General features: G+C 49.8%; 1 protein-coding gene across 1 annotated transcript in view; it reads right to left on the minus strand.

The window, feature by feature from the left end:
• Nucleotides 1-11,519: 11,519 nt before the first annotated feature.
• UNC5B (unc-5 netrin receptor B) overlaps nt 11,520-17,984 on the minus strand; it is an 86,722-nt gene continuing 80,257 nt past the window's right edge. The window contains exons 15-17 of the mRNA XM_060034840.1: nt 17,400-17,564; nt 16,172-16,353; nt 11,520-15,297 (exon numbers count right to left, since the gene is read on the minus strand). Coding sequence (XP_059890823.1) covers nt 15,132-15,297; nt 16,172-16,353; nt 17,400-17,564 — 513 coding nt within the window. The 3' untranslated portion in view covers nt 11,520-15,131. The remainder of the gene's footprint in view (nt 15,298-16,171; nt 16,354-17,399; nt 17,565-17,984) is intronic.

Genomic DNA, 17,984 nt, shown 5'->3' on the forward strand with positions numbered 1-17,984 from the left:
ACGTTTTCTGATGCAAGTATAACCTACATATAGCCTAGTGTACAAATCATAAGTGTAGAGTTTATGAATGATTACACAATGGATGCATCCATGCCACCAGCACCCGGATTAAGAAATGGGACATTACTAGTGACACGAGCTGGAACCTGTGACCTTTGCAGTAGTGGATGGGGGAGAAATGGCTCCAGGGTGGACCATGAGAGCTGTTTTCAAATATTTGATAAGCTTTCAGGGACTAGAAGCCTTAGACTTATTCCTGTTGGTTCCTAAAATCAGCCCCTATAGTGAAAACAAGTAAGCACTCAAATGTCAGCTGTTATTATTACTGTTAATACGTGATGAGTTCCCTAACTCTGCAAGTATTCAAGCAGAGATTGGTCAAGCCCATGTGTGGGCCATTGTGAAGGGAATTCTGGCATCAGGTGAGGGTGGATTAGATAATGGCCAAGGACCCCCACCTCTGCCATCCTAGAAGTCTGTGAAATGGATCCCAACGAGCCCCTGCAGTTCTCAGGGGCTGCCCTGCCCAGTGTAACCCCCTTGGGTTATCACAGCATTTACCAGTGTGAGTGCAGGGCATCTGTCCCTGAGCTCCTGGTCATAGGGGAATCGCTGGGACCTGAGGGCTGGCAGCTTAGCCCTGCCCTGGGTTTCATCAGGCAGAGGAGAGGCTTCTGGGAAAAGGACGAGCCGAGGCTGCCATCCCATGGAGGGATGCAGGAGGGGGGCTGGGGCAGGTGCCACTGTCCTTCTGATGCAGCTCGGGGAAAGCAACGCCCAGACAGGGGCCTCTTGGCAGTCTGCAGAGAGGGCCAGGGGCTCGGGACCCTGTCCCAGGCAGCAGAGCCCTGAACCAGAGCAGTTCTGAACCTGACCCTCCTCTGCTTCAAAACCCCTCCGCAGCTCCCACTACCTAGCAGGTCACAGACTGGGTGGGCCTTGTTTGGCCTACCCAGTATTTAAAGAAATTTGAGCCCAAAATTACAAATGGAGTGATTTCCCATACAAATCCTAATCCTGGTTTCTGGTTTCTAAGAGCAGGAGCTTGGAGCAGCCCTGGGTACTCGCTCCTGCCTGGCAGCCACCGTTTGAGCCAGTAGTGAGGGCCTCCCTTTTGGGTGGGCTGTGGGGTCTCGGGTGAGCCACAGTCGCCACTTTCCCCTATCACCTCCCTGTTGCGCTGAGGCCAAATGAGAGAGGCCATTTAACAGAACACTTACCCTCCTGTTTCCTTGAGACCCGTCTGCTAACAACAGTGGAAAGTGGGCAGTATATGCTGAGACAGCCTGTGTTTCAAGAAACAGCCGAGAGGGCACACCTCTTCGTGACGTGTTAATTAAGGCTGCTTCTCTTGTTCACGTGACCGAGCAGCATGGATCCTGCAGACGTTTCTTTTTGACCCCTGGCCTCAGGGAGCAGATCCGTGGGTGAACCTCGAGTGGGTGGCCTTATGGGGAGCCATGCCCCTGTGGCAGGTGGGTCAGCACGGCCCCTCTGTCCTTCCCAGACTGACCCTGCCCCTTCTCTGACTCCAGGAGCCCTTTGCTCCACTATGGGCTTTCTCACCTCCGTACTTGTCATCACGCCATCCCTGCCACCTGGCGGTCCCTTGCATCCAGCACTCCACCCCATCTCCACCTGCCTAGATTCCACACCTTTCAAGGCGGGCCGGCGGGGGGACCCCTCCCTTCCTCGAGCTCCCTCGCGCTCCGCTGGTGTCCCTCTCAGGCTGGCTGCTGCTCGGTCCTGGTGTACCCACTGCGAGAATTCACTTTTTATTCTGCCGAGCGGCTTGAGGGCTGAGTCCAGGTCTGATTCACTTCCTGCTGCACTCCCCGTGCTGTGCAGGTCTATGGATTAGATCAATAAATATTGACTGAATTTCCAGTTATCCAGACCCTCTCCTTGAGGAAGCTTCTTAGGCCGAAGCTTAATGGGCTTATCTGGAATGGGCAGATTCAAATCCCCCACAGGGAGGCCTGGGCTGGGCCAGCCCCTCGGGGGCTGCTGGCATAGCGCAGACTTGCTGGTGCCACCCCTGTCCCTGCACCCACCCCCCCATCTCCCAGGTTAGGGTCATTAAGAGGACACCAGCACACACCCCTCACACTCATACACGCACCCAAATAGGGCCCTGAGGCCACTTCGGCACCTCCGGCAGACAGCAGCCTTCATATCTGGCCCACCAGCTGCTGAAAGGACAACAGCATCTTCTCTTTGTAAGAAGTTTCATGAAAGAAAATTGCTGCTGACTTTTGCCTAAAAGCATCTTCCACAAAACGCATAATTGCAAAACTGTCTGAGGGAAACCAGCCCCAGCATTCTAAAACATCTTAGTTCCAGAAAGTCTTTGTGGACCCCAGGCTTAGTTGGAGCCTCTCTGAGCTTCTGTGGTCCCCTTGCCCATTGGTTTCCCTGTCTCCCCCTAGGCCATGGCTCCAAGAGCAGTGTGTGCTGCCTGGACCTGGCACCCAGCAGTGACGGGCACTGTGCCGAGTGAGATGGGCAGCGGCATGGGGGCCGCTCCCTGCCCCACCAGTTTGTGTTTTGAAATATCAGGGCCTGGCGGTTCCTAATCTCAAGCGCCTCCTGGCCCTGCAATGTTGATCCAGGGCAGGGATTATGGTTAGAAACGGCAACCTGTTGAGAACAGTCCTTAAACCCTCCAAGAGCCCAGTTCAGAGAAGGCCAGGGCCTTGGTGCGAGATGCTTGTACCTGGTGCAGGCGACAGCTTGCTTGAGGGCAGCTTTTCTGACGAAGTGACGAGGGAGGAGGTCGGGAGGGCGAAAGACATCCCACTGTTGGGAGCAGGGAATTGTTGGCTGAGGCAGTGAATGGGGGTGCAAGGGGAGGTCAAGGGGAAGGCGTGGAGAACAGGCAGCGCAGCCCCCAGTGGCCTGTAGAGGGCGCTAGCAGGGCCTTCGTTAAAGATGAGGTTGGAGTTCCAAGATGGATGGGTGGAGCCTTAGCAACAAAAATGAATCTGTCTTAACAACAGCAAGGGAGAGAAAAGTTAGGGACCTCCATGGAGACATCATTAAGGGAGGCTGCTATCCAGCGGGGAAAGATGGTGTCAACAAAATGAGTATCTGAGCAGTTATTGGAAAAATAAAACTATTTCATGTTTATACCTTAAGGGCTTGAGACTCCTGAATCAAACCCATTCTATTTAAATATTTACATGAACAAATGTATGTTTGTATATGCATAGATCTTCCTGAGGCGATATATAAGCAAAGTAGCAATTGCGTCCATGGGGGAGGACTGGGGACTGGGGAGGGCGGGAGGGAAGGGGGTGAGACAGGAGGAAGAGGATCTACTTTTCCCCTATTCTTTTGTACTTTAATTTTTAAACCATAAGCATTATCACATTTTGAATTAAAATGGGCAAAATTTCGAAAATTTGCTAAACGGCAGTGGATGAGGTCTTCCTGAGTCTGATCTCAAGGCGCTGGCTGGGGTTGGAATGGAGTTTTTCTCCTTCTGGCCCCTAGTGGAGGAAGGGGCAGCCCGTGGCCCATCCACACCCAGCAACCCTTCAGGGGCAACAGCGGGTGGCCTGAAGATTGCAGGCTGTGCCAGGCTGGCTGGCATGTGTGGCAGCCTTGTCACCTCACTGCTCTGCTCTAGGGCATCTCACTGGGCAGCTACCCGGTCACAGGGGTGGAACTAGCCCATCTTCTGCCTGCTCCTGGTTTTCCATCATCCACCCTGGGACAGTGACAGAGGAGGGTCCAACGCGTGGGGCTGTCACACCCCTGCCTAGAACGAGGACCCCCAGCCTCAAATTACAGCACTACAGCAGCCAGAGAAAACTTACAGAGCAGCAGGTCAAAGGCCTCCATTTTATGGATGGGGAAACTGAGGCTTGGCGAGGGATAGTGGCCCCCACAGCATCAGGACTAGAGCCCAGGTCTCCTGCTTCCCAGGCTGGAACTCTTTGCACCCCACCAAGGAGCAGGTGGCAAACAAGGCCCTCCTGCTTAGGTGGTGGGCAGAGGGTGAGGAGTTTTAAATGGGTACCCTTGACTCCTGGGGGTACCCTAGATAATCTACCTGCCTATGGGGGCTACCTGTACGGAATAACTTCCCTCTACCTGACCTTGCCCACCCCCTCCCTGGGCTGCTGCCCCACCTCAGGCTATTACCCCTTTCCTTTCCTACATACAGACACACACACACACACACACACACACACACACACACACACACACACTCATGAAATGTGATGGCTTCAGGTACTCTGGGTCCCCAGAAAATGATGACAATCTTAGTGGTGGGTCTGTGTGCATGTATGTGTATGTGCCTTGCCTCCCCCGCCTCCCCCACTAGGCCATAAACTTGCAGAGGACCCAGCCCACACGTGCTCCCTACCCACAGTGGGACAGCCAGGCCATCCTTGGCATACACCCTAGAGCCACAGGTCCCTGGAAGTCAGAGCTGGCAGGGCCCTTCAGGGCATGAAAAGTTTAGAAAAGGATCCCATAATAGGTAACTAATAAGGACCTACTGTATAGCTCAGGGAATTCTACTCAATAACCTGTAATGGCCTATATGGTAAAGAATCTAAAAAAGAGTGGATATATGCATATGTAAAACTGATTCACTTTGCTGGACACCTGAAACTAACACAACATTGTAAATCAACTATACTCCAATAAAAATTTTAAAAATAAAAAAGGGTCCCATGGCCAAATACATGTGGGACGCCCTGGATTATGAGACCAGCTTCTTCACGCAGGCCTTCTCAGAGCCTTTAATGTGCTGTGACTCTCTACTAAGAAGCCAGAGGGTGCTCTTACCCCAAACTTTAGAGATCACAAAATTTACCCACAGAGCAGGCAATGAATGCTGGACAAGGCTGGGACCAGACTCAACTCACACAGGGAGACCTGAGGTCTACAGGGTAGAGGGGACCAGGGCCACTGCCAGCCGTATGACACCTTTGTGCAAATTAGAAAAAAAAAATCCCCTCAAAACATTTCCAGGACTTGCCTGGTGGCTCAGTGGTTAAGAATCCACCTGCCAATGCAAGGGACATGGGTTTGAGCCCTGGTCCAGGAAGATCCCACATGCTGTAGAACAACTAAGCCCGAGTGCCACAACTACTGAGCCTGTGCTCTAGAGCTCATGAGCCACAACTACTGAACCTGTGTGCTACAACTACTGAAGCCTGCATGCCTAGAGCCCATGTTCTGCAACAAGAGAATCCACCACAAGGAGAAGCCCGCACACCGCAACAAACAGTAGCCCCCGCTCACTGCAACTAGAGAAAGCCCACGGGCAGCAATGAAGACCCAATGCAGCCAAAAATAAATAATAAATAAATAAATAAAGACATTTCCATCTATAGGAAAATTAAAACCAATGTGTTGATGTTATTAGAACAAGACCTTTTACTGCCATCTGCTGGAAATATCTCATAGTAAATACATAAACGTACAATCTGTGTAGGAATAGCACCACCCTCCCCCTTAGATATGGCATTCTTGTCCAGTGATTAAGCCCAACCATGCAAGACAGCCTTGGGTCTAAAGTCACACAATCCCAGCCCTCCCATCATTCCCTTTCTGCTGGCATGATTTTCTTATGTCTCAGGTGAGTGCTCTCAACTGACCTCAGCCTCAGCCCCAGCTGGGAAACACCCTTCTGAACTTCTCAGAGGCAGACAGGGACGCTGAGGGCTTCACATCTGTTGTTCCTCCCACCCATCACCTAGCCCATGACAGGCTCAAATGACTGACTCCTGAACACGTCCCATGAATGCTTACACACTGAGAGCACTGGCTGAGGAGCAGGGACTGGGATCCAGAGGTAGCATGGGCTCTGACTTGCTGTGTGACCATGGGGAAGTTCTTATCCCTCTCTGGGCCAGTTTTGCCTTCTGTAAAATTAGGCAGTTGAACTTGATCATTTCCAGGAGCTCAGAGAGCTCTGGCAATGACCTCCTGGCCCCTAACTTGTGGAATTTTGAGAAAAGCAGGAAGGTCATTCCCAATTGCTGACAGAAAAACATTCAAGAAGACAGCTGATGGGAGTTCCCTGGCAGTCCAGTGGGTAAGACTTCGCCTACCAATGCAGTGGGTGCGGGTTCAATTCCTGGTCAGGGAGCTAAGAGCCCACATGCCTCAAGGCCAAAAAGCCAAAACATAAAACAGAAGCAATATTGCAACAAATTCAATAAAGACTTTAAAAATTTTCCAAACCACTAAATGGACATTTCTCCAAAGATATACAGACTGCCAACAAACACATGAGAGGATGCTCAACATCACTAATCATTAGAGAAATGCAAATCAAAACCACAATGGGAAAGGAAATAGTCAATCAAGTCCAGGAAGCGCAGAGAGTCCCATACAGGATAAACCCAAAGAGAAACACTCCAAAACACATATTAATCAAACTATCAAAAATTAAATACAGGGCTTCCCTGGTGGTGCAGTGGTTGAGAGTCCGCCTGCCGATGCAGGGGACACAGGTTCATGCCCTGGTCTGGGAAGATCCCACATGCCGCGGAGCGGCTGGGCCCATGAGCCATGGCCGCTGAGCCTGCGCGTCCGGAGCCTGTGCTCCGCAATGGGAGAGGCCACAACAGTGAGAGGCCTGCGTACTGCAAAAAAAAAAAAAAAAAAATTAAATACAAAGAAAAAATATTAAAAGCAGCAAGGGAATAGTAACAAATAACATACAAAGAAATTCCCATAAGGTTAACAGCTGATTTTTCAGCAGAAACTCTGCAAGCCAGAAGGGAGTGGCAGGACATATTTAAAGTGATGAAAGGGAAAAACCTACAACGAAGATTACTCTACCCAGCAAGGATCTCATTCAGATTCGACAGAGAAATTAAAACATTTACAGACAAGCAAACGTTAAGAGAATTCAGCAACACCAAACAAACTTTACAACAAATGCTAAAGGAACTTCTCTAGGCAGGAAACACAAGAGAAGGAAAAGACCTACAAAAACAAACCCAAAACAATTAAGAAAATGGTAATAGGAACATACACATCAATAATTACCTTAAATGTAAATGGATTAAATGCTCCCACCAAAAGACATAGACTGGCTGAATGGATACAAAAACAAGACTCATATATATGTTGTCTACAAGAGACCCACTTCAGACCTAGGGACACATATAGACTGAAAGTAAGGGGATGGAAAAAGATATTCCATGCAACTGGAAATCAAAAGAAAGCTGGAGTTGCAATTCTCATATCAGACAAAATAGACTTTAAAGTAAAGACTATTGCAGGAGACAAAGAAGGACACTACATAATGATCAAGGGATCAATCCAAGAAGAAGATATAACAATTGTAAATATTTATGCACCCAACATAGGAGCACCTCAATACATAAGGCAAAGGCTAACAGCCATAAAAGGGGAACTCGACAGTAACACAATCATAGTAGGGGACTTTAACACCCCACTTACACCAATGGACAGACCATCCAAAATGAAAATAAATAAGGAAACACAAGCTTTAAATGATACATTAAATAAGATGGACTTAATTGATATTTATAGGACATTCCATCCAAAAACAACAGAATACACTTTCTTCTCAAGTGCTCATGGAACATTCTCTATGATAGACCACATCTTGGGTCACAAGCCAAGTCTTGGTAAATTTAAGAAAATTGAAATCGTATCAAATATCTTTTCTGATCACATGCTATGAGACTAGATATCAATTACAGGAAAAAATCTGTAAAAAATACAAACACAGGGAGGCTAAACAATACACTACTAAATAACCCAAGAGATCACTGAAGAAATCAAAGAGGAAATCAAAAAACACCTAGAAACAAATGACAATGAAAACACGACAACCCAAAACCTATGGGATGCAGCAAAAGCAGTTCTAAGAGGGAAGTTTATAGCAATACAATCCTACTTCAAGAAACAAGAAGTATCTCAAATAAACAACCTAACCTTACACCTAAAGCAATTAGAGAAAGAAGAACAAGAAAAACCCAAAGTTAGCAGAAGGAAAGAAATCATAAAGATCAGATCAGAAATAAATGAAAAAGAAATGATGGAAACAACAGCAAAGATCAATGAAACTAACAGCTGGTTCTTTGAGAAGATAAACAAAATTGATAAACCATTAGCCAGACTCATCAAGAAAAAGAGGGAGAAGACTCAAAATCAACAGAATTAGAAATGAAAAAGAAGAAGTAACAACTGACACTGCAGAAATACAAAGGATCATGAGAGATTACTACAAACAACTATATGCCAATAAAATGGATAACCTGGAAGAAATGGACAAATTCTTAAAAAAGCACACCCTTCCAAGACTGAACCAGGAAGAAACAGAAAATATAAACAGACAAATCACAAGCACTGAAATTGAAAATGTGATTAAAAATCTTCCAACAAACAAAAGGCCAGGACCAGATGGCTTCACAGGTGAATTCTATCAAACATTTAGAGAAGAGCTAACACCTATCCTCCTCAAACTCTTCCAAATATAGCAGAGGGAGGAACACTCCCAAATTCATTCTATGAGGCCACCATCACCCTGATACCAAAGCCAGACAAAGATGTCACAAAAAAATAAAACTACAGGCCAATGTCACTGATGAACATAGATGCAAAAATCCTCAACAAAATACTAGCAAACAGAATCCAACAGCACATTAAAAGGATCATACACCATGGTCAAGTGGGGTTTATCCCCAGAATGCAAGATTCTTCAATTACGCAAATCAATCAATGTGATACACCATATTAACAAATTGAAGGATAAAAACCATATGATGCAGAAAAAGCTTTCAACAAAATTCAACACTGATTTATGACAAAAACCCTCCAGAAAGTAGGCATAGAGGGAACTTGCCTCAACATAATAAAGGCCGTATATGACAAACCCACAGCCAACATCATTCTCACTGGTGAAAAACTGTAACCATTTTCTCTAAGATCAGGAACAAGACAAGGTTGCCCACTCTCACCACTATTATTCAACATAGTTTTGGAAGTTTTAGCCACAGCAATCAGAGAGAAAAAGAAATAAAAGGAATCCAAAACACAAAAGAAGTAAAACTGTCACTGTTTGCAGATGACATGATACTATATGTAGAGAATCCTAAAGATGCTACCAGGAAACTACTAGAACTAATCAATGAAGTTGGTAAGGTTGCAGGATACAAAATTAAAGCACAGAAATCTCTTGCATTCCTGTACACTAATGATGAAAAATCTGAAAGAGAAATTAAGGAAACACTCCCGTTTACCACAGCAACAAAAAGAATAAAATACCTAGGAATAAACCTACCTAAGGAGAAAAAGACCTGTATGCAGAAAACTATGAGACACTGCTGAAAGAAATTAAAGATGATACAAACAGATGGAGAGATATACCATGTTCTTGGATTGGAAGAATCAACACTGTAAAAATGACTATACTACCCAAAGCAATCTACAGATTCAATGCAATCCCTATCAAACTACCAATGGCATTTTTCACAGAACTAGAACAAAAAATTTCACAATTTGTATGGAAACACAAAAGACCCTGAATAGCTAAAGCAATCTTGAGAAAGAAAAATGTAGCTGGAGGAATCAGGCTCCCTGAATTCAGACTATACTACAAAGCTACAGTAATCAAGACAGTATGGTACTGGCACAAAAACAGAAATATAGATTAATGGAACAGGACAGAAAGCCCAGAGATAAACCCATGCACGTATGGTCACCTTATCTTTGATAAAGGAGGCAAGAATATACAATAGAGAAAAGACAGCCTCTTCAATAAGTGGTGCTGGGAAAACTGGACAGCTACATGTAAAAGAATGAAATTAGAACACTCCCTAACACCACAAAAATAAACTCAAAATGGATTAAAGACCTAAATGTAAGGCCAGACACTATAAGACTCCTACAGGAAAACACAGGCAGAACACTTTATGACATACATCACAGCAAGATCCTTTTTGACCCACCTCCTACAGAAATGGAAATAAAAACAAAAATAAACAAATGGGACCTAATGAAACTTAAAAGCTTTTGCACAGCAAAGGAAACCATAAATAAGATGAAAAGACAACCCTCAGAATGGGAGAAAATATTTGCAAATGAAGCAACTGACAAAGGATTAATCTCCAAAATGTACAAGCAGCTCATGCAGCTTAATATCAAGAAAACAAACAACCCAATCCAGAAATGGGCAGAAGACCTAAATAGACATTTCTCCAAAGAAGATATACAGATTGCCAACAAACACATGAAAGGATGTTCAACATCACTAATCATTAGAGAAATGCAAATCAAAACTACAATGAGGTATCACCTCACGTGGGACAGAATGGCCATCATCAAAAAATCTACAAACAATAAATGCTGGAGAGTGTGTAGAGTAAAGGGAACCCTCTTGCCCTGTTGGTGGGAAGTTAAATTGATACAGCCACTAGGGAGAACAGTATGGAGTTTCCTTAAAAAACTAAAAATAGAACTACCATAGACCCAGCAATCCCACTACTGGGCTTATACCCTTAGAAAACCATAATTCAAAAAGATTCATGTGGGACTTCCCTGGTGGTGCAGTGGTTAAGAATCCGCCTCCCAATGCAGAGGACACGGGTCTGAGTCCTGGTCCGGGAGGATCCTACATGCTGCAGAGCAACTAGGCCCGTGCGCCACAGCTCCTGATCCTGTGCTCTGGAGCCCATGAGCTGCAACTACTGAGCCCACGTGCTGCAACTGCTGAGGCCCGTGTGCCTAGAGCCTGCGCTCTGCAACAGGAGAGGCCACCGCAGTGAAAAGCCTGCTCACCGCAGCAAAGAGTGGCCCCCGCTCGCCGCAACCAGAGAGGGCCCGTGCACAGCAATGAAGACCCAACGCAGCCAAAAATAAATAAATAAATAAATAAATAAATAAATAAATAAATTTATTTTAAAAAAAGAGTAATGTACCACAATGTTCATTGCAGCTCTATTTAAAATAGCCAGAAAAATAAATAAATAAATAAAATAAAATAGCCAGGACATGGAAGCAACCTAAGTGTCCATCAACAGATGAATGGATAAAGAAGATGTGGCACATATATACAATGGAATATTACTCAGCCATAAAAAGAAACGAAATTGAGTTATTTGTAGTGAGGTGGATGGACCTAGAGACTGTCATACAGAGTGAAGTAAGTCAGAAAGAGAAAGACAAATACCATATGCTAACACATATATATGGAATCTTAAAAAAAAAAAAGGTTATGAAGAACCTAGGGGCAGGACAGGAATAAAGACGTAGATGTAGAGAATGGACTTGAGGACACAGGGAGGGGGAAAGGTAAGCTGGGACAAAGTGAGAGAGTGGCATGGACATATATACACTACCAAATGTAAAATAGATAGCTAGTGGGAAGCAGCCACATAGCACAGGGAGATCAGCTTGGTGCTTTGTGTCCACCTGGGGGGTGGGATAGGGAGGGTGGGAGGGAGGAAGACACAAGAGGGAGGAGAAATGGGGATGTATATATACATATAGCTGATTCTCTTTGTTATACAGCATCAACTAACACAACATTGTAAAGCAATTATACTTCAATAAAGACATTAAAAAAAAAAGTCCATCCATACCAAAAAAATCTAAAAAAAAAGAAAAAAGACAGAATACAACCTGAATTTTTTATTAGACTAGGAAATATAATTTATTTCATAAAAATTAATTTTGTTACAATAGGAATGCTAAATGTTATTTACAGGTTGTAGTTTACAGAATAAACAGAGGTGGGATTGGGGCCATCCCTGCAGCCCTGCAGCCCTGAGCATAGAACCATGTCCATGGCCCAGGCGAGTGGTCCAGCCCCTGGCCCACAGGACAGCTGCTCCCTGCACCCAGGCTCTTGGTCACCTCTCCTCAGAGGGCCTGCTAAGGGACCTGGCTCAGCTGCCTGGTTGCTGGCGAAAAGGGACCAGAGGGTCCTGGATCTTCCAGGAGTGGGGAGGATCCCTCTGGAGCCCAGGGCACTGCGAGGGAAGGCCGAGGGAGAGGCACATAGAAGATACACCGACTGACCCTGTGGACTCAGAGAGGGCAAAACCAGGCACACCAACCTCCAGATGGCCCAGCCTGGACGCGAGGAGGGCACACATGTACACACAGGTGGGGTCACGTTCCCAGAGAGGCACGCTAATGTGCCCGCGGATAAAAGCCCCCCCCCACACGCACACACGCGCAAACACACCACAGAGATGAGAGAGACGTCAACGGCGCGCGAGGGCCCTGCATTCCTGCAGTGGCACTTAATCTGCGGTTCTCAAGGTACTCGGCTGTGTGGGGCTGCCTCTCAGGCTTGAATTAGCAGAGGAACGTCCATCGCACCCTGAGGCGGGCAGTCTGCAGACGTAGTCACAGCAGCCGTGGCAGATTGATGGAGCCAGCAAATCCTTTCCAGGCTTTTCTTATAAAGCTGGACAGCTTGAACCCTCCCAGGAGGCTTCAGCCAATTGGTTCCGTGCTCCAGGCCCTGGTACACAATTTCTGGGAATCCGATTAGAAATGGCACCTGGGGGGCTGGCCTGGCCTCACCCACCAAGAGCTCCCATCCTGGGCACTGAGGAAGCAGCTCGCTTCTGAGGGTGGGGCACGGAGGCGGGACATGGCAGACCACCGTCAACTTCTACCCACTAGCGTTCCCATCAGGAGGCTAGAGTGACATATCAGAGCCCCAAAGTCCTCAGACAGCAGCCGTGGGGCCTTGGTAGAAAAAGGAACAGAGGCCCCAAGAAGGCAGTCATATGCCTGAAGTCACACAGAGGTTTAATGGCAAAGTTGGAGCTGGAACGCTGACTCCAGGCTGCCCTCAAGCTACCACACAGGCCCACACAGCTCAGACTAGGAGCGAGCTGGAATGCTGAGCCTGTAGTGGACAGGCACCTTCGGCAGGGAAGGCTCACTGTCTTTGTCTGAGGCAACGTCCACACAGGCACTGGGGTAATGAAGAGCCATGGTCTCAGCCTCAGGGGCCCAAGCCCGATGCAGGCCTGGCCCCTTCAGCAGCCCTGATAAAAAGGAACCCTCTCTCTCAAACCCAGCAGGCCCTTGACTGCCCACAGCCAACCCATTGCCCGGGGGGCTGGTGGGTGGTGAGAATCCCACTATCCCCATAAGCTCCCTGGTGCATGGCAGGAAAGCCAGGCTGGGGACATTGGTTGGGACTACAGCCCCCAAACCTGCCTTCCTCCCAGGAGACCAGACCTTTAAAGGCCAGGATGCTCATGGACCTGCTGGGGCAAGCCCTGGGGTCATAAAGGCCAGGATGCTCATGGACCTGCTGGGGCAAAGCCCTGGGGTCAACGCCCAGAGGTGGCACTTGCTTTGGCTCGGGTGCCAAGGAGGAGAAGCCTTTGATGTGGCCTCTGTGCCAGCTCAAGATTCTGGTTCCAGCCATCACCAGATGGCCAAAAAGGGACCCTGATGGCCCCTTGGAACATCCTGGAACAGGCTGGAGAGGGGGTGCCAGGCCCTCCACCCTGGCAATGCTGCCTGTCAAATCTTCCTTCAGCTCTGTCAGACTGTGGAGGGAGGGTGACAGGGGGTGCCTGTGGAGATCAGAGCTGGGAAAATAGCCCTCCACCCTGCCTCCTCCACCCCGGGCCAGTGCGTAAAGCACAGCCGAGCAGCCACCTCCCAGCCTCCCATGCCACCCGCAGGGACGGCTGCTAACATGTTCCTCAAAGCCACACTGACCCCAGAAGCTCAGGCTTCTGCAGCTAGAGAGGCCCTCTTATCCACCCCTTCTGTTTTACAGAAGTAACCAAGCCTGGGAAAGGGCAGATCCCGGGCATTAAGAGAACACCCACCTGCTCCAGCCCACCTGGTCTAGAGGCTGCTGGGTGGGCGTGTCCTGGCTGGCCCCACCCTGGGCTGTGGGAGAGAGATGTGTCCTGTCCATGGGGGATTCTCATCCCTGACTTCTCTCTCTCTGTTAAGGTCCCGCTTCTGGGCCATGGCCCCTCTCCAGAAGCCACCAGACCACAGTACTGGAAATTCTCCCTGGCTCACAGCTGGGCTGGCCCGCCCACACTTTCCATCCCAGGGCCTCTTCATCTGGATTCCTGGGAGCCCAGATGAGACTTGGAGCACCTGCCTGGGGCTGTGAGAGGGAGGCAGGACCCCACCCCAAGCCAGATCTCAGGGGTCCTTGGCTTTACTGATTCAGCATCTGCTTAAGATTTTAGGAAGAAACATGGGACCACAGCTCAAACCTCATCTGACCCTGTAGAACTGTGGAAGCTGAGGCCTTGTAAGAATTTCGTCTAAGATAAAATCATTAGCAGCAAAGTGTTCCCTATTCAGTCTCTCTCCCTGATTCACTCACACACACACACACACACACACACACACACGCACGTGCGCGCACGCGCGCGCGCTCCTGGCCAGAACCACGAGCATGCCCACACTCACCCATACTCAAGAAAAGTGTTTTCTATTTTTTTTGTGTTGTTTTTTCATTTTCTTTTTCTTTTTTTTCTTAAAAAGGACTTATCCAAATATCTGGATAATAAATCATTTGCGTTTCCTAAGAAACTGGGTTTTCTTTTCCCTTGTGGTTTTGGTGTTTTTCTTCTTTGTTTGAGCCTTACTAGCAGTCTGAAGCTTTCTTTCTTTCCTTCTTTCTTTCCTCTTCCTTTTTGCTTGTGGACAGGAGAAAGCAGTTTGTCTGAACTGTACTTGACTCTTCGAAGAGGAAAACAGTGTGAAAGGAGAAAGGGGCTTAGGGAGGAGGGAGAAATCAATAGCTGAGGAAGAAAATGAAGAGCACAACTAAAATAGATGCACCCCAGAGACCCTGGGGCACAGGGTGGGAGGGCCACCTCCTTGCTCCCCTAGCTGCCTCCAGAGGCCCCACCCCCACCCCGGTTCTTGCACAGCGGTCTGAGGTCAGGAGAGACAGCAGGAGGTGGAGAAGGACCGCTGGGTCCTCCCAACAACAACGTCCATGGATTTCCTAAGGCTGGTCGTGGTCTGGGTCGGGGGGGCAAGGGGAGGAGGAGGAGGAAGGGCGATTCTGGCTGTGAGCTCGGGAGCAGAGGAGGCCCAACTGCCCCACAGGAGGTTGCCCTGGGTCTGCCTGTGCCAGCCGCCTGCTGGTCCCTAACAGCCTGCGGGTTTGGGGCAGCTCAGCAGTCCCCGTCGGTGGCCATGGCCACCAGCATCTCGCTCTTGCCCATCTCCTCCAAGGCACTCGCCAGGCTGTTGAGGTCCCCGTCGTCCTGCTGCAGAGCTTCCCAGAGGTCGAGGATCACACCCGTGGGGCTCGCTTTTGTGGCAAAGTAGTTCAGATACCTGATGGAGGGAAGGAGAAGGACACTGGGCTCCCAAAATGCTCAGCCCCTCCCAGGAGCCTGGGGTGGAGGGAGCACTGAGGGTACATCCCAGGAGCACCGGGACGGTGGGCTCCAGGCTCCCACAATCCTGGGTCTGAATTCCCAGCCCCTCTGCTTGCAGGCTGTGTGGCCCTGGGCAAGTCACTGCTCCTCTCTGAGCCCCAGTCTCACCTCTAAAACGGAAACTGTCCTGCTCATCATCAGTCATCAGCATCGTTATTACTAGCACTGAAAGACACTGGCCCCAGAAGAGGCTGTCCAAACCTAGCACTCCATTCTCTCTCTCCATCCCACATTCGTTGTCTGCCTGCTCTCACCCGCCCCATGCACTGCCCTGAAATCAGGAACAAAGGCTTTGACATCCTTACAGATCCCACCCATTCTGAGTAAGATGTCTTCTACATGGCATCTGCTCGACGCAGGTGTATTAAATGGTTTCTCAGTAAGTGTACCATAACAATAATGATGACTAAATGCCATTATATTTATCCAGCACTTTAAGTTCTCCAGAAGAGTTCTGACACCAGGATGCATTCTGTCACCCAGCAAGCATTTCCAAAACACCTGCTCTGTCCTGGACACAGGACTGCTGATGGTGATCGCGCTTGGCTGGTATCCTGGCTTTACCTGATTCTCAAGGGCCAGCACTCTGAGCACGACGCTCCTGAAGGAACCAGCTTCTCAGACTTAGCACACCCAAGCCTGAGCTCCTGGTCTACCGCAAATGGCGGATCCGCTCCTGGACCGTCAGGCTGCCTGCCCCACCTGCCCCATGGGGACAGAGGGAGGGGGGCGGCTCTGGTCCAGGCCGGGCGGGCCGTTCCGACACTCACCGGTCCATGGAGAGCTTCTGCGCCAACAACCGCCAGTCATTGCCGCGCGAGTTGGGGGCGTCCAGGCTGTTGCATATCTTCTGGCGGATGGAAACGGGGATCTTGAAGGCGTAGGGTCCCAGCTGGGTGGTGACTGCACCGCTGGGGGCGGAGCAGAGGGCGTCCAGGGAGCCAGCAGGCGTCTGGAAGAGCAGGGGGCACGGGTGAGAGGGGCAGAGGGCCCCCTGTGCACGGCTCACTGGGCATCTGCCCCTCCAGCCTTCCTGCCTGGGGACTGTGAGCTCTTGGAGGCTCCGGCCGCTCCCCCGCCTCTGGGCAGGCTCCAGCTGCTCAAAGGGCTCCTCCCCTGGAAGGTCAGCTCTCCAGGGCCAGGGCTGTACACCCCGTCTCCGCCCTCGGGGTGCACACGCTAAGGCACTGCCTGGGCCAGTGCTGGTGCCACCTCGTCACTACAAAGCCACGAGGGCCTCAGCCCCAGCCTAATCCACGGGGACCTCCTTTTACACAAACGCAAATGAAGTCTGGAAAGGAGAAGTGACTAATCCATGGTCACATGCCCTGTTAGTGGTAGAGCTACGTCTAGACCAGGGGTCCCCAGCCGGTCCGCAGTCTGTTAGGAACTGGGCCGCACAGCAGGAGGTGAGTGGCGGGGTCGGGCGAGCGAAGCTTCATCGGCCACTCCCTATCGCTCGCGTTACCGCCTTAACCATCCCCTGCACCAACCCCCGTCCGTCCGTGGAAAACCTGTCTTCCATGAAACCGGTCCCTGGTGCCAAAACGGTTGGGGACCGCTGGTCTAGACTATATCCAGTGCCCTTTACACTGCACTGCAAGGAGGGCCTCGCACGGTTCCTGGGTGGCCTAGGTTTTATAAACCTCAATCCGGATTATAGCGGTGGAGAGCCACAGGCCCGGGCCAAGCGCTGGCTTGGTACAAGGTCCTGATACCGGCTCTCCCTAAAACCTTCTTTCTCATCTCCAGGTGGGGATCCTCGTATCTGTCTCCCTGGTGATTGTACAGATTTGATGAGTTTTGGTACAGGCCAAGCCCAGGCTCGGCACTCAGTAAGTCACAGCTGTTAGCAAAGAGTGACCAAGTCCCAGCTCAGACTTGGGAGGTGAGGGGCACAGCTCTGTGGGAGGTGGCCTTTCCCCCAGATGAGGAGGAGCCTGGGGTCTGCACGCTGCAGCGCCCAGCCCCGTGGGGCGACCGCGCTCCGGCCCTCACCTCTGCCAGCGTGGTGTGCAGCTGGAATATCTGGCCCTCCCCCTCCACCTGCCGCACGCAGATCTTGCAGGTGAGCTCCGTGGAGGCCAGGCTATGCCTCTCCAGGGTGAAGGTGCAGTGCAGGGCCTTCTGGCTGCCACTCCAAATGTGATAGAAGGGGATCTCCTGGGGGAGGAGGGGCAGGGTCAGGGAGGCGAGGCCAGCCTGCCCTGCCCTCGGGGAATGGAGGCGGAGGCAGGTAAGGGGGCCAGCCTCAGGGAGGGCTGGGACCTCTCCATCCAGGTGGGCAGAGGAAGAAGAGCTGGGCAAGGGCCCTTCAGTTGAGAAAGGGAGTATATGGGTGAGAAGGCACGAGTCTGAATATGTGACTGTGTGGGTGCATGTGTCTGGGTCTGGGAAGCCTTGTGGACTCAATGGTGTCACACAGATGGGCGCGGGCAGAGGGATGTGACCATCAGAGATTAATTTGGACAATCTGCCAGCCATGAACGCTCTTAGAGATGGTAAGGTCTCTTTAAAGATGACGGGTACAGACATTTGTGTGTGGGAGTATGTGACAGGGGTGGCAGGGGGAGGGAGACAGAG

Source organism: Delphinus delphis, chromosome 16, assembly GCF_949987515.2.
Source record: "Delphinus delphis chromosome 16, mDelDel1.2, whole genome shotgun sequence".
Lineage (NCBI taxonomy): Eukaryota > Metazoa > Chordata > Mammalia > Artiodactyla > Delphinidae > Delphinus > Delphinus delphis.